The sequence below is a fragment of the Sebastes umbrosus genome, chromosome 2 (genome assembly GCF_015220745.1).
Source record: "Sebastes umbrosus isolate fSebUmb1 chromosome 2, fSebUmb1.pri, whole genome shotgun sequence".
Lineage (NCBI taxonomy): Eukaryota > Metazoa > Chordata > Actinopteri > Perciformes > Sebastidae > Sebastes > Sebastes umbrosus.
This window is the reverse complement of record NC_051270.1, coordinates 17428934-17446170: the sequence shown is the minus strand read 5'-3', so window position 1 is coordinate 17446170 and position 17237 is coordinate 17428934. Positions and strand designations below refer to the sequence as shown.

Sequence of the window (17237 nt, the reverse complement as noted above, 5' to 3'; positions counted from 1 at the left end):
TTATGTACTTTAAGTATAATTTAATGCTAATACGTTTGTACTTTTTTGAGTATGATTTTGAACACAGCTTTTACTTGTAACAGAGTACACTGTGGTATTGTTACTTTTACTTAAGTAATAGTAATAGATCCTCCATCACTGCTCAGCATCACTTATAAGATTGTTTTGTTTTGTTTTGTTTTTAGTGATTGCTTGATGATGAATGATTTAACTTCTGTATAATCAATGTATTCAGCTATAGTTTTATCATATAATTTTAGTGATTTTGTAGCTGTGGAGGTCAATAGCTTATAAAAAAAGTGTTTTACTGGAAGTACACCAATTATTATTATTATTATTATTATTATTATTATTATTATTATCATTATCATCATTATTATCATCATTATTATTATTATTATTATTATTATCATCATCATTATTATTATTATTGTTGTTGTTATTATTATTATTATTATCATTATTATTATTATCATCATTATTATTATTATCATTATTATTATTATTATCATCATTATTATTATTATCATCATCATTATTATTATTATTATTATTATTATTATTATTATTAGTAGTAGTAGTAGTAGTAGTAGTAGTAGTAGTATTATTAGTAGTATTAGTATTAGTATTAGTATGTTCATGTTCTTTATTAGTAAAACTGTTGAGTAGTTAGAGTCCTGATCCTCACTCCAACCAGTTGGTGGCGGTAATGCACCAAAACGTTGTTCGCTCCAACGAAGAAGAAGAAGACGAAGACGGAAGTACACTGATGTCACTTCCGTTGCGCGAAACTGAAACTTTGGCGCCACATCCTGAAAACACACTGGTGAAAGAAGGCAGCTGAGAGCATCAAGAAGAAGAAGAAGTCTCCAAACACTGAACCAGTCCGGTAACGTTAGCTACCGTCGTCAGGGTAACCGGTAGTCAGTAACCTCCTGGCTGTGGAGTCGTCCACAATGAATCAGAATAAAGCTCTTATCTTCTGATAGATGTCTGTCAGGTTATCCTTCTGTTGACGGCACCGTCAGCGAAACACACATCACTCATTTACCCAGAAGCACATGAATACGGACACCTGTGTGTCGTTTAATCACAGCCACCATGAACAGGACCAAACTGAAGAAAACCAAGGTGAGTTCAGAAGCTTCAGCTCTTGTTTTATCTACAACAGAAACAACAACAACAACAACATGAGGAGGATTCAGCTGTAACGTCACAGAAACAGACTCTAATGAGACTAATAATATAATATAATAATGCACACAGTGCACTTTCATAGACTAAGCTACTGGAGTTACCCTGCACTATATTCACTTTTAACAGTCTCTTCTGCACTATATTCACTTTTAACAGTCTCTTCTGCACTATAGTCACTTTTAACAGTCTCTTCTGCACTATATTCACTTTTAACAGTCTCTTCTGCAATATACTCACTTTTAACAGTCTCTTCTGCACTATGTTCACTTTTAACAGTCTCTTCTGCACTATACTCACTTTTAACAGTCTCTTCTGCACTATATTCACTTTTAACAGTCTCTTCTGCACTATACTCACTTTTAACAGTCTCTTCTGCACTATGTTCACTTTTAACAGTCTCTTCTGCACTATACTCACTTTTAACAGTCTCTTCTGCACTATATTCACTTTTAACAGTCTCTTCTGCACTATATTCATTTTTTTAATAGTCCTGTATCACAGCTGTTACCCAGCACTATATTCAGTTTTAACAGTTTGCTTCACCTCCTTGTATTTTTATATCTGGTATATTTTGTTTTTCTTTGTACTTTGCACTACTAACTTTTTTACTGCCTTTTTTACTAACATGTTTTTGCACTGTGGAACTGTGATGCTTGAAACTTGAATTTCCCTCAGGATCAATAAAGTTATTATCTATCTATCTATCTAATGTGACACCTGTATCACCAGGGAATGAAGTTATCACCTGCCACCGGCCATATAACAGGGTAAATGTTGGCTGTGGCAGGTGAAAATATCCAGTCTCCTGCCACCATGGCAGACAGGTTTTCCTTATATTAAGAAATATTATTTTTAAAAAGCAATTCTAAAGCCTAAATTAAATATATGGTAACTAGGTAATTAGGTGATAATTAGCAAGTAATTTTCAAATTTCTTTGGAATTACTGCCCAATATTTACCTATACATTTATTGAAAATTACTTTATTATAACATTATTTAATAATTATATTATGCTATTTCTCAATAGCTAGAAAAGAAAAGAATACAAAGTTAATTGATATGCTTTATTTCCATGTCTGCTGATAATAATTAACAAATCATTTCTTTGAAATTTCTTTAAAACCTCCCTGATTACATTAGCTACCAGGTTACATTTGTGTAGACGATAAGTCACACAATGGGGAGATTTGTGCTGATCAGAAGTGTCTTCTATTAGTTTTGGTTTTCCACCTCCGATGAAGAGCAGGGCCCTAATATTAACTTTAATACTATTTTAGTATAGAATTATTAAATCATGTTTATATTAAAGTGATTTTCGATAAATATTGGGGTAATTTGGCAGTAATTCCAAAGACATTTCAAATAGGTAACTTGCAAATTATCACCTTATTACCATGCAATTTGCAGACCTGTAAAATGAAGTGTTATTAAATACAGTCATGGATTAAGGTTACATGATATATTCCATAATTCTACAGTCTGGTACCACTGACTCAGTGTTTATAGTTTTAAAGTGATCTACCTAGATTTCAGAAGTGGCAGATAAAAAAACATGAGTGGCCGGTAGAAATGTTCAGTGACCTGCCACAGTGGCAGGTGAGGAAAAAGGTGAACTTCAGACCCTGTCTATCACCGTTTATTATGTCCGAAGTCTCTTATTAACTCACCTGTTTCTGCCTGGTTTGATTGATCCCTTCAGTGAAGCAATCTTTATTTTTTCTGGTCAACAATATTGGATATCAGAAATGGAAAAACACCTTATTCATACATTTATATACAAACAACGAGACGTTTCACACAGCTGAGGTTTTAAATGGCGTACTGGATAAACGTGTAACCAGATAATATGTGTGTAGCCCACATGCTCTAGTTGTCTAAATGAACAATGTTTTTAATTGTTGTTACCAGGAGTTTATTTCTGACAGATGGTTGGTTGATGCCTTGTGAAGTTTTTGTACCTCTTTTCTACAGTATGAAATGTCAAATGTCTGTTTTAACTTGGTCAACAAACAAATGGCACCAGTGAAATAATGGTAAATATTTGCTTTGTGGTTTCTGTCAGGCACCAGGAGGGCAGAAGAACATCTCATCGTTCTTTTCCTCTCAAAATCACCACAAGGTACATCTTCTTTTCTTTTTTCTTTTAGTTAGCCTAGTTGTTTCTCTCTTTTCTGCCTTTTGCTTTTTTTTTCTTATTTCTTCAAGTCTTGACAGGCTTTTCAAAATCTCATCTTGATATTATTACTTAAAGGTACAATACGCAACAATTTCCTAAAAAACAATGTATAGACTGATAGAAAAATAATCCCTCTCAATCACCACTTATGCCCCACTAGATGTGTGTGGTGGTGTCTGTTTCTACAGAGACCCTGCAGCCCTCTGCCTCTCTCTCCGTCTGCAAACAGCCTTTAGGACCCACGTGGGGGTTTAACCCCCCAGCCAATAACAGCGCGCAGGGTGTGCAGCCCGTTCAGGTGGTCAAATACCACCGCTTTGTCACGCTCTTCGACGTCTGATACCAAGCAATGCACAAGCATTAGGCTATACATCGATGGGCACCGGTCCCCCTTTAGATGCTTTAACATTTCTAATTTTTCTGTGCTTTCTTCTTTTCACTCAAACTCATCAAACGCAATCATCTCCTCTTATTCCCTCACTTGTCTCTTTTTCACCTTTTTCTTCTTTTTCTTCTTTTCTATTGTGCTGCAATGCACTATTGCATTTCTCTCTGATATACATAAACAATGTACCACTAATACTTTTAAGATTATGTATTAAAATACCCATTTGACTGTGTTACTTTTAGGACTTGTCGTCCTCCACAAAATTATCCGTTGCTGGCACTGCACTCGTCAGGACCAAACCTAAAATCAAAGATGGTGAAACCTCCACATTCAGACCCCATTCCCCCTTAAAGAGGAGTATCCTTGGGGAGCTTGAAAACCACCTGCCCTCATCGCCTGATCTTCTCTCTGTGCCTGAGACCCCCACCAGTCAGATCAGGCTTGCCTCCTCTTCCTCCAGCAGAGAGGTGGCGAGCCTGGAGAAGCTTGGCCAACTGTCCCCCATCTGCCGTAGTCCCCGCTCCAGAGGGCAAAGTGCACGGAGAGTTATGACCAAGGATGGAGGAACAACCAAGAGGGAAGACGGGTGGTGTGGCTCCGTAAAAAGACTCATCAGCCCTCCGCAAGAGTCTCAGAATGCCAAGAGAACAAGAAATGCTAATCCACAGGCACAAAGAACTGCACTCAGCCCCGCGGGTAACAACCTGAAAGTAACAAGGCCTGTGATTGGCCTTTTGAAGACGCCTCATGTTTCCAGTGACCAGTCTGAAGGTCACAGCAGAAGTACTGAAGTGGTCTTTAATGACAACAAAAACTCTTTTGTGGAACAGAGAAAACATCAGAAAGAGAGAGATGAAAATGAGAGAGAATCTGGTTTTACTGTGATAACGGAGCCGAAAACAACAGAGGCGACAGCCAGTGGAAACCCACACACTCGTCTGGAGGAGGATACTCACATTCTTACTGCTCACATGCACAAACCTTGTGCGCAAACTATCACATCTGCAATGCAGAGAAGCACAAAGGAGGGAGAGATTGACCTTAACAAGGCAGGAACTACAACAACAGCAATGAGATCATCAAAAGGAGACAGGGAAAATTTGACATCATCGGATCAGGAGCGGGCTGAAGGTAAACTGATGCCACCTACTACATGTATTGTATATAATTGTAGTTATTGTATAAAAACTGCTTGTTCACCATCTATCCCCATTTTTGACTGTGACAAAAAAAAAAGATTTCTCCCGACCGCGCTTGAATGCATCTTTCATTGAGAAACATGGAGTTCAAAAGTGTTTCTCCGAGGGCTGCACGATTTAAAAAAAATATCTGATTGCAGTTATTTTGACTGATATTGCAATTGCGATATGATTTGCGATATTAGAGGGTATGTTATTTTTTACATCATTATTCTCATTTTCATTGAATAACATTAAAATGATTATGATGTGATTTCTGCGGGGATCTGTACCAAACAAAGATGTTTTCTTAAGTCTGTAGGTCATGATGTGTAGGCCAGGACATCTCTGCAGCACGACAATATTTAATTTAAAATGGTATTTTGACACACATTTCATCTTTAACAAATATTACAATTTCCTCCTCATCCTGCGATTTCAAAATTGCAGTAGGCCATATTGCGATTTCAATAAAATTGATTAATTGTGCAGCCCTACTTTCCCCTAAGCAAAGTGTCTTTGTGATGGACCCTAAGTAAAAACATGGTATCATCTACCAAGAATGCAGCCTTTAAGACTAGGAAAAGACAAAATTTAAGCTATTTAACAATATTATAAAATCCCAGACGACTGCATGATTGTCACATAATTATATCAGTATATTAATACAGTATACATGCAGCTTTAATTCACAACCATATCTTTGAAAGTAGTTTGTTTCAATTCCCTGCTAACTTGTTTATTTTTTTTTTTCTTTTTCGCACAAAACAAAACACAGGAACGACTTCAGCGTGTCCTGTGGAAGAGATGTTGGACGAGAGCTGGTTTGCAGAGCAGATGGATCATAATGAAGGTCTTGGGACAGAGGATAAACCAAAAAAACCCCGGTGAGAAACACATGAACACACTCGCTTGGAGATTGTTGCTGCATAGTTTAGAGGAGGAAAGATGAAACCGAAGAAGGGCACATGACACGTGGGGAGTATACACCGATCAGCCATAACATTAAGACCACTGACAGAAGAAGTGAATAACATTGATTATCTCGTTACAATGGCACCTGGCAGTGGGGATATATTAGACACCAAGTGAACATTTTGAACTTTGTGTTGGAAGCAGAAAAAATGGGTAAGGATATGAGCGACTTTGACAAGGGCCAAATTGTGATGGCTGGACAACTGGGTCAGAGCATCTCCAAAACTGCAGTTCTTGTGGGATGTTCCCGGTCTGCAGTGGTCAGGACCTACCAAAAGTGGTCCAAGGAAGGAAAACCGGTGAACCGGCGATGGGGTCAGACCCGACGCTCATTGATGCACGTGGGGAGCGAAGGCTGGCCCGTGTTGTCCGATCCAATAGAAGAGCTACTGTAGCTCAAATTGCTGAAAAAGTTCATGCTGGTTCCGATAGAAAGGTGTCAGAACACACAGTGCATCGCAGTTCGTTGCATATGGGGCTGTGTAGCCGCAGACCGGTCAGGGTGCTGTCCTAATGATATGGCTGATCGGTGTATGTGGGTTCAAGCACTTGACTTGGTGACCAATAAGCTCCCATCTCATTGTGTAAGTTCATCCCTCTGTGGGCTGATTGTAGCCTCCTAGTTGAAGAGATTTTACGACTGGAAAGTTGCCAATGACACCAAGACCTACATATGTTTATTCTTTCAGGTGTTTTTAGAAATGATGCATGGCAGATGATTGAAAAAAAAGCTTATATATGATTATATATGTCCTCTCTGTTCATACAGTAAGGTGCCAGACCATGTGATCCTCTCTGGAGGCATAAACAACCGCTACTGGGTTTTGGATGTGGACGAGAGACCTGGCCACAAAACATTGACCATCTCATGCTCCAAATCTCTACATCCAACTGAGATGTGTTTGCTGAAAGATGGATGGTAATGCCTTCTTGCATGTTCACGCCGTTATTCAGTTCCTCATTTTCACCATTTTTCCCTACAATGCCCAGATGCAGCCCAGATTTGTGAAAGTAGCACTGACTTCAATATGTACAGTATTTCTGTGTCTTTGCTTGTGTCTTCATGATGCATATTTGTGTGCCTCTGTCTCTATATGCGTATAAAATGATCATTCCTTGGGTGTTTCCAGGGAGATGACGCCCATTCGTTGTGGTGATGTGGTGCATCTAGAGGGCCGCCCTGATGGTGGATCCTGGGTTGTGGACAGGGAGCAGGGCTTCTTGGTTTTACTACCTGATAGCCTCGTCTCAGGTACCAGCATCTCTAACTCCATCCGCTGCATGAGGCGTGCAGTACTGGGAGAAATGTTCAAGGTAAAAGCCTTTACTAATACAATTAACCCTTTTAAAACAGTGTTTCATGATCCTGTTTAAATTGATGTAAAACAAAAAACACAATCTCTAGAGCATTCATTCTTTTTGCAGCAGAAAGCTAAGGCTACTGTCTTTCGCGTCATCACATTGTATGCTTGTGATGACATCATTGCATTATGTTGCGTGTGGAATGTAACAAAACTATCAAAATGCCTTTTGCACTTGATCTGCTCATAAAAATTTAGATATCTCACAAACAAACAACCAATCAGAGCTGCTCTGAGGTCTGGTGTCCAGCTGCTGTCTATGAGAGCCGGCTGTCAATCACTCGCGAACTTCGACCAAACGGTCAAACTAGGCAGCGCTGATCAAATATGAATCAATATTCTGTTACTGTAATGCCTATTTCTCCCCTCAAATGTTTTCAGAAACATCTTGTAGTGTACTGTTTATCTGTACAATGAGAAAGTTTGTGACCCGACAGCCATGTTGAGATCTGTTGGGGAATACTAAGCACCGCCCACCTGCCGGAGCACAGCCAATAGGAACGCTCTCTCTCTGAAATGACCTGTGATCAAAGTCTCCCGTTACAGGCTAGATTTTTGAAAGCCTGAAAATAGAGGAGGAGGTGCAGAAGTCTAGTTTTCTCTCAGAGAAAACTCTGCCTACTGAAGCTTTAAGAAATATTTTGTTCATGTTTCTACGTTTAGAAATCTTTTGGACCAATATGTTTTGTATTAATTTAGTAACATCTTATGTAAAAACATGTCTGATTTTTTATTTTTTTATTTATGACACAATTTCAATACTTTTAAGGGTTAATATCATTGTGTAATTTTCTTAAATTTCCTATTTTATCTCGAAGTGGAGAGTACACTTACACACAATAACACAATACTATACTCTTTACCTCCTCCGGTTCTTTCTGTTTGCCGCGATGCAGAGTTTTGACGGTGGCTCCAAGCAAATGCTGAACGGCACCATGGTCCATGAAGTCTTCCAGAGAGCAGCTACAGCTAAAGATTTTTCTTTGGAGACGCTGTCTAAGCTGGCTGACCAAACACTGTGCCGTCCTCAGTACCTGGGAGACATGTAAGTGGTCAGATTATACCCTACAGGGTGCTGCAGACCTTACCATGTGTGTAATGATACAACACCGCAGTTGTTCAACAGAGCTCTTGAATCAAGAAATAAAGAAACGTCAGAGAAGCACTGGACAGTTATTTGTGAATGTTTCCTGTAGATTTAACAAAGTGATATATCACGGTTTTCACTTGATGTTTGTATGCATCTTATCTTGTTCAGTTATGTTTGTGTTGTGTCCATGTGTCTCTAGGTACAGTTTGGGTGTAAGCCAGGAAGAGATGAAGCAGGAACTGCATGATTATCTGCCCGCACTGGAACAATGGGCAAAGGAATACCTCAGCTCCACAACACCAAAAACCATCAGCCTCAAAATGTATGTACAGTGCACACACAGCGCTACAGATTTGCTAACAAAAGTTAATTTGCTCTACAATAGACTACCTGATTGATTTGAGTACATATTTTGTATTTATTAGTGTAAAGAATATCAAAAATGTAATAACCGAAAACCAGTGCGAATGAGGATTTTGTCACTCTAAAGATCTGTTTATATGTCTGTCTCTGTCTCGATGACCTCAGCCCCAGCAACAGCAGAGCTCCGAGCAGGGGTCAGGACTCGGCAACTGTTGTCACGGTAGCAGAGCTGGCAGATATAGAGGAGAATGTGTGGTCCCCGAAATTTGGTCTGAAAGGGAAAATCGATGTGACGGCGCGGGTTCGAATCCAAAGACCACGAAGCGGTAGTCACAGAACGTCGGAGGAGAGGACTGTCCCCCTGGAGCTGAAGACCGGAAAGGAGTCGAACTCGATAGAGCATCGCAGTCAGGTTGGTGGAGATAGATACGCACCTGTAGACTGGTGGTGAATATCGGGTCGACTGACTCACACAACTATGGATTCCAGATGTCCATATACAGGTGTTTTTTTCTGTGTGTAGGTGATTCTTTACACTCTGATGAGCTCGGAGAGATACAACTCTGAAGCTGGCTTCCTGCTTTACCTCAAGACTGGCAACCTGCACCCTGTAGTGGCCAGCCACATGGACCGCAGAGGTACAGTATCCCCACATGTGCTTAACCAACCTGCCCAACACCAGTTTTGAACAATATCAATATATTATTTTATATCCTTAATGATTGTAGAATCTTCTATAAATGTATTATACATTTATTTATATACACACACACACACACACACACACACACACACACACACACACACACACACAGAGTCCCCTTTCAACTAAATTCTTAACGCTCTTTCACAGCAGCATCTCCTCCATCACCACTATTACTGAACTCTATGTTTATCTCAGAGCTGCTGAAGCTGAGGAACACGTTGGTTCATCACGTTCACAACTGTGTGGAGAAAGAGGCGAAGCAGAGCCGGCTGTCTAGACTTCCTGACATCCTGACCAACAGACAAACCTGCCAGTACTGTCCTCAGAAGAGAAACTGTGCTTTATATGAGAGGTAAATAATTAAATCTCATTTTGCAGCCATGGAAATGTCAATCATTAGAATTATTATTAACCTTATCAGTTAGCATATCGCTAAATAGTTAAATGGTCTCATTAAGCTCTCTCTGTCTGGCTTGTCCTCTTTTCTCACCACCTTTACCACTTTTGTTTCGCAACACCTGTCCTCACCCCTCCTCCAGGGCGCTCGATGGCAGCTCTGCAGACGTCCACGAGGATGTTGTGCGTGACTTCATACAGCAGGAGACGGGTCACCTGATCCCACCACATATAAGCTATTTTTCCCATTGGCTTCTGCTCTGCTCCCTTGAGGCTGCCAGCATGGAGGCCAAGAATGGTCGAAAGCGTGTGTGGCTTCAGACGGCTGAGGAGAGGTAAAAAGCTGGTAAACACTCCAAGTACGGTCAAATCCAATATTGGATATAAAAACATACATACTTCATTCTGTATAAAACACTTGAAGGAACAGCGTGTAACATTTATCTATCAGTAGAAATGGAATATAATATTCATAACTATGTTTTTATTAGTGTATAATCACCTGAAACTAAGACTCATTGTGTTTTCATTAGCTCAGAATGAGCCCTTCATATCTACATAGGGAACGGGTCCTCTTCTTAACACCAAATATCTGCTGCTGCCGTTATAGATCATAATTCTTACAGTCTTTAATGGACATTTTTGCACTTTTTAGATTATAATTTACAGTCATTAATGCACATTGTTTTTGTCATTTTGTTTATTTTACTTGTATATAGACAACTCATTTTTATTTTTATTATTGTATTCTTTTATTCTGTTATTCCTATTCGGTGTAAGTACATTGAGAGAGCTGCATAAACACTGAGTCAAATTCCATGTATGTAAATACTTGGCAAAATAAACCTAATTTTGATTCACGGAGTCCACCACATTACTCCGCCATGTTTCTACAGTAGCCCAGAACAGACAAACCAAACACTGGCTATAGAGAGAGACTTTCACATTTGTACGTTACCTGAAGGCCACCGTAGTGGTAGCCATCTGGCTCCCGTTGCTCCTAAAGTAGTGTTATTATGGTATGGGTGGCCTCTGAGTGAGGCGAACGGCGTTACCACGGTTTTGCACTCAGTGGAGCACGTTACCGCAGTCTTGGGAAAGGGAGGAGTGAGCGGAGGGGTACTCAGTTGGTTGAAATCTGCAACCACACTACTAGATGTCGCCAAATCCTACACACTGTCCCTTTAATACACAGTATTTCCTTACTCTGACCTGTGTTTCTAGTGAGAAGAATGGCAGCTGTGTGGGGAATGTGCAGCTCAGTGGCCCAGTGACCGTGCAGTCTGAAGGGGTTTTCCTCCATCGTTTCCAGCGAAGCGGTACGGTGCCACAGAAGGGTTTGGCCAGCAGCGGTTTGGCCAGCGGGGATCGCATCGTTGTTAGCGACCAGGAAGGTCGTCTGGTTGGTTTGGCAACAGGATACCTGTGTGAGGTCAGCAAGACATCGATCAGCTGCACTCTGGACAGGTGAGAACGAGCCCACATTTACCTGTTTCAACAAAAGGACGACTACAGGACAGCGTTGTTTAGACTTTTCTTTCACCAGCTGAAGTCACTAACCCAGTTTACACCTGTTTTGTTGTTTAATGTTGTTTTCTAGAGACCTGTCTAAGTTCAGTGGTGTGTTGTTTCGATTGGACGGTGATGAAGGTGTGGTGGGCCTCAGCACTCACCTCACCAATCTCTCCAGACTGATGGAAAACTGTCAGGACAGGTAGGTGCAGTAAAAGGAAATAATGCAAAGTTATGATGGCGTGTTGTGTTTGTAACGGTAAAACCAACTTATCCCTAGGAAATTAACAAGGTGACGGTTAAAATAATAGCCTCACACATTTGATGTTTGTGCAGTGACCGCCTGAGGGAGCTGGTTGTTGACCTTCGTCCTCCAGAGTTTATTTCCAACCTCAGTTCTGTTCTGCCAAGAGAGGCCAAGGACACTGTGGCCGACATCCTCAAAGGTGACGAAGCTCCTCTGCTCTGTTCTTCCACTCTGCTCTGTCTAATTTACTTTCTTTTGTCCTTTTCTGTATTTAATTCTGTTCTACTTTCCATTACTGCGGGGGACGCTACTATAAATGAAAGACATGTTACGCACTTCCCCAGAAATGTTGCACAGATAGAGTTTGGAGTTTCATAAAAGAACATTTTCTAACATTGAATTAATTACACACTATTGTCCATTATGTTCTTATATGAAGACTAGGGCTGCAACTAACGATTATTTTCGTTGTCGATTAATCTGTTGATTATTTTCTCGATTAATCGATTAGTTGTTTGGTCTATAAACTGTCAGAAAATAGTGGAAAATGTTGTTTCCCAAAGCCCAAGATGACATCCTCAAATGTCTTGTTTTTCTCATCATTTGTGTAGGAGAATGCACATTAGGTCAATTCATGCTTTTGTTTGTGTGTAGGTCTCAACAAACCCCAGAAGCAGGCCATGAAGAAGGTGTTGTTATCTAAAGACTACACACTGATTGTTGGCATGCCGGGCACGGGCAAAACCACAACCATCTGCACCCTGGTAAACTCCTAAACATGATCTGTGAACTTCACCTTACCTGAACCATAAATCAACATTATCTACTCCCAAGTAGAGTCCAGAACTCTAACCCTCTCTCCCCCCACCTTTCTCTCTTACCTCTCTCATGTGACACCCTCCACTGTTCTCTCTCTCTCTCCTTCTTGCTCTTCGACTCTTCCGCTCTTCTCTCAGGTTCGCATCCTTCACGCATGTGGGTTCAGTGTGTTGTTGACCAGCTACACCCACTCTGCTGTTGACAACATCCTGCTGAAGCTAAAGCGATTCCGGGTCGGGTTTCTGCGTCTTGGGCAGGGGCAGAAGGTGCGCTGTAGTTTGACGTCTGTTATTCAGTCTGTAAAGGACTGTACAGAAAATAAGTCTTTACTCCCCTTTACAACAGTTAATATAAACTGTGTCACTTTGTAGATTTTTCTGCTGTTTAATATAAACCTATTCCATTATCTCGTGGTAATTTGCATTAATGCACAAACCACTATTTAATAATATTGAAGTTATACACTACTATGTCAAAATAGAAATATTTGGGGGATGGATTCATCCTTATTTTTGAAATGTTAAAAAAAAAAGATAACATTTTAAAAACTCAAAAGTTTCGTCCCCTCTGACTTGATCTCTGACGGCCCTCTCCAGGTTCATCCAGACATCCTGCCTTACACGGAGGAAAGTGCGAGGAAGAAGGGAGTTCACACTTTGTCAGAGCTGGAGCAGCTTTATAACAAGGAGGTGAGGAGTTAGTTTGTGGAATATACTTTGACTGATTTATATCCACTGAAATCAGCATATTATTTAAATATTTGACATCTGATCTCGATGTTTTTCCTGCAGCAAGACATGTCACTTGCTGATATTCTAACTTAAAGGAGTAAACATCTTACCATTCAATACCGATTTTCTCTCTCTCTCTCTTTGTCTAGTTGGTAGTGGCCACCACCTGTATGGGCATCAAGCATCCCATTTTCACACGTCGCCGGTTTGATTTCTGCATCATAGACGAAGCTTCACAGATCAGCCAGCCGATCTGTCTGGGACCCCTGTTCTATGCCAAGAGATTTGTCCTTGTTGGAGATCACCAACAGCTGCCACCAATAGTACAAAATCAGGAGGCGAGGTAAAGTGTGTGTGTGTGTGTGTGGATGAGGTGAATGTTGATAAAATGAGAAAATACAAAAAACTATTGTGTTATGAATATTTATTGTAGTCATTTGTCTTCATGGCGGCCAAAACGTGAGGCAGTTTTCACATAAAGTTATGGTGTTCAATGTGTGGGGAACGTGATTGGATCAGTTTGGTAATCAATTCAAAGTTAAAATACTGTCAATAGAAATATCTGTCATCAATTTCTTAATTTATTTGTTTTCTCTAGGAAACTTGGGATGGACGAAAGTCTATTTAAGCGACTGGAGCTCCACAGTGAAGCAGTGGTCCAACTCAATGTACAGTACCGGATGAATAGGTACACCTACATACACAGACAGCTCTGTATGCTTCAGTGATCTGGTCTCGTTTATTATGAGCTCATTCTTTACACCTAACTTAACTGCTAACAATATTCATTATTATCTGTAATGAGTTTACTTTGATCTCAAAGAGAAACTGCTAACGCTGCTCCGTCTTGCTTTAGCATTGCAGAGAAAACTTAACTCTATTCACAAAACAGCATGGCCAGAGTGGTTAGGACAAACGAAAGGATTCCCACTCTATAATAAACGCTATGTGTGCTGTGTGTTTTTAGGCAGATAATGTCTCTCAGTAACTCCCTGATGTATGAGGGCCGGCTGGAGTGCGGATCAGAGAGGACGGCCACGGCCCTGCTCACCCTGCCCTTCCTGCTTTCTGTCCAGTCGGAGCTGACTTCCCACTCTGAGACTCCTCCACACCACGACCTGGCTTGGATACAGGCCATGTTGTTGCCCAGCAACCCTGTTTGCTTCCTAGATTGCTCCATGGTTGGTATAATATACAGTTCACATCAAGCAGTAGCTAGATGTTGATATTTGACTGCAACATTTTAATTCTCAATGAAGATGACGGTTTGCTTCAACTGTCCAAAGCCTTAGAGGTCTACAGTCAAGAAAAACCATAAATTAGAAAATTACCTGCAGAGTACAAATTTGTTTTTTATGTTATTAGTTAATTATGACTCAAATGTCCGCATCTGATTTTTCTTGAAGGTCAGAGGTCCGGAACGATTGGCAATAACATCATAATGTATTTTATTCATAACATGAGTAGAGATAGGTCTCTTTATCGGTTCGGTTCTTTATCATTACTAAATAATTGCTTTTTAATATATTATTTAAAAAATGTAATAATCTAGAACAGGATTATAATTTATTCATATTTTACATATAACTAAATTATGTTTCTAGAGCAGCAACAGTAAAGTCACCATATAAACTCAATAATGTCTCATGGAAACAAATCTGAAATGTAAATAAAATAGATAATATTCCTGAGTGAAGTTTACAAAGAATGAAGAGCACAGACATCAGTCACTATCCGTATCATCCTCCCTCTGCTGATGGGATTCACTGCCTGCAGGTAGCGCTGGTAGAGGAAGAAGCCCTACAATAGTCCAACAGCCTCCTAGGGAAGAAAGGTTTTACTTGCCACGTTTTTAGCTATTTTTACCTGAGACGATTAATACAGACCTTATTAGGTCTTCTGTCTAGTGAAAGCTGCTTCAACTGTTGAAGAAATAGATTTATGTGAAGTAAGATTGTTTTCATTCAGGGCTGTTGTGAGTAAGACAATGGAGGTGTGCTGGTCTAAAACTCGTTTCTCTCCACTGCTTCCTTTAGGTGCCAGCGCTGGAGTCTGTAGAGCAGGGAGGCGTAAGCAATCACACCGAGGCTGCTCTCATACACAAGCTGCTTTCACTGCTGATAAAGGTACATCAGTTGCCCAATTGATGCTGATGCGGTATTTATGGCATAATACAGTGTTTTTTTTAAGTCCTGGCTTAATTCTTAGGGTCATGAAATGTTTTTCATACCGGGAATGAAAGTGAAAAACTAACCCTTGCTTATTTGACTTTCTTCAGGCAGGGTGTAAGCCGAGTGATATAGGTGTTATCGCCCCCTACAGACAGCAGTTAAAGAGCATCTCTGCTCTGCTGCAGTCCTCTGCTTTCACCGGCGTGGAGGTGAATACAGTGGACAGATACCAAGGACGGGACAAAAGTCTGATCATTTTTTCTTTTGTCAGGAGCACTGCAGAGGAAGGAAACGTAAGTGTTTCTCTTCCCAACTCCCTTTTTTTGACTCTCTGTGCCTCAATCACTGCAGCGGTGAATAATCAAATAAACAGGCGAGTGGGAACCTGACCTGATTCTCTGCTGCTTCTTTTTCCATAGTTAGGAGAGCTGTTGAAGGACTGGCGTCGCCTGAATGTAGCCATTACCAGGGCTAAACACAAGCTACTGATGGTGGGCTCTGTCACAACGCTACGACGCTACGCACCTGTGGAGAAACTACTCAACCATCTCCAGCAAGAGAACATGATATCCTTTAATTACATCATACATTACTCTTTAATGGGAATACTGTTATTACTAACTCTAGTCATTTATTGCAAACGCTGGCGTCACTTAACTGGTTACTGCAGACTTTTTTTTTCTTCAGTTCTGTACAGCAGAATTAAGCTTTCTATGTTATGGTAATTTAAAGTGTTGAACAGCAAGTCACCAGTGTTCCCAACAAATGGAGGTTGAGGCTACAATCCTGCTTCTATGCAGTTTTTTAATGACTTATCCTATGTTGGTTACATGTCTTCATTGTTTCTTTTTCTATGTATTCTGTGTCTACACAGTTTTTTCCTGAACCCTTACTTCACATTATCCATCTCCCGCCAGCTGCCCACAAGGCCTTACCAAGCTTGACCCTGTGATAGAAGTCTGTGAAGCCATGGTGTTGTTTCAGGTCACCTGCCTGTCTCACAGTGGAGCGGCCAGTGGCTGTGGATCACCTCAACAGGGCAGAGATTTAATGCCAATCTGCAAACGCACTCAATGATCTGGATGCTGTGATCAGTTTATCCATCTTTGGGGGGGGGAAAAGTGGCATTTGCAGCGTACAGTCACCACCTGTTAACTAACGTTACAGCCCCATCTTTGATTATTTTTGTGTCCCTCATGCAAAAAAGGATTTGATGGCGTGTAACCGGAGATACAGATTACACTAATCAACACACTATGAATGACACCTGAAGAACATGTAGTTCATTCAAGGGGACACTGTCTCTGATCTGTACCTAGTTAAACATAAGTTTAATAATATAATGCACTTGCTGCTATTGTTAATGTTGACCAATTTTAAATCCGCTTAAAGCACTCCAGGTTTAAAAGGATCAATAGTTAATGTCTCTGCTGTGAAACAAGGCGCCCGATACTGAAATGCCAAAAAGCACACAAAATTGTGCTACATCCGTAAAATGGTCTTACAGTTAGAATGCGTTGAACTGGTGGATTATGGTACTGTGCATCAAACCTCAACTAAGCCTGGTCATTATTCATAAACTCTAATACCTCTAACGATACACTGACAATATTTTAGATTTACACACACAACAGAAAGTCATTAGTAATGTGAATATGGAGACCAAACCTTTTATACTTCATGTCTTTCAGCTACAACAGTCGCATAAGGTCAGAAATGACCGTCGGTCAACTGAAACACAGTCTTAAGGATGAAAACTGAAAAGGGGCTACATCACAATATTACAATAAATTTAAATATTGATTTAGTCTTAAATTACTTGATTAGTAATATTTTTCCAGCTCAAACCTCAAGTACATGTTGTATAAAGGATGAAGTGATGGCTGTAGTGTGTGATTTTCTTATTTAATGGTATACATCACTGGA

The 17237-nt window shown here is 40.3% G+C and overlaps 1 protein-coding gene across 1 annotated transcript; it reads left to right on the top strand.

Annotated features, from left to right (window-relative positions):
- Positions 1–783: 783 nt before the first annotated feature.
- dna2 (DNA replication helicase/nuclease 2) lies at positions 784–16421 on the top strand. Its single transcript, XM_037747240.1, has 25 exons — positions 784–1131; positions 3261–3317; positions 4005–4893; positions 5719–5827; positions 6685–6834; positions 7046–7229; positions 8173–8321; positions 8566–8688; positions 8895–9141; positions 9253–9367; positions 9631–9787; positions 9975–10166; positions 11056–11298; positions 11432–11545; positions 11680–11789; positions 12245–12354; positions 12547–12675; positions 13006–13098; positions 13290–13483; positions 13739–13828; positions 14108–14321; positions 15177–15266; positions 15419–15604; positions 15731–15877; positions 16210–16421. Exons 1-25 carry the CDS (start codon positions 1102–1104, stop codon positions 16261–16263), a joined length of 4176 nt encoding a protein of 1391 aa, XP_037603168.1. The 5' UTR covers positions 784–1101; the 3' UTR covers positions 16264–16421.
- The last annotated feature ends 816 nt before the right edge of the window (positions 16422–17237 follow it).

Bases quoted from the DNA above. Each gene is read 5' to 3' on its own strand.
- dna2 (XM_037747240.1), top strand. From the start codon at position 1,102: ATGAACAGGACCAAACTGAAGAAAACCAAG. The intron at 15,605-15,730 runs GTAAGTGTTTCT...CTTTTTCCATAG, and splicing joins GCACTGCAGAGGAAGGAAAC to TTAGGAGAGCTGTTGAAGGA. The intron at 15,878-16,209 runs ATATCCTTTAAT...CCCTTACTTCAC, and splicing joins ATCTCCAGCAAGAGAACATG to ATTATCCATCTCCCGCCAGC.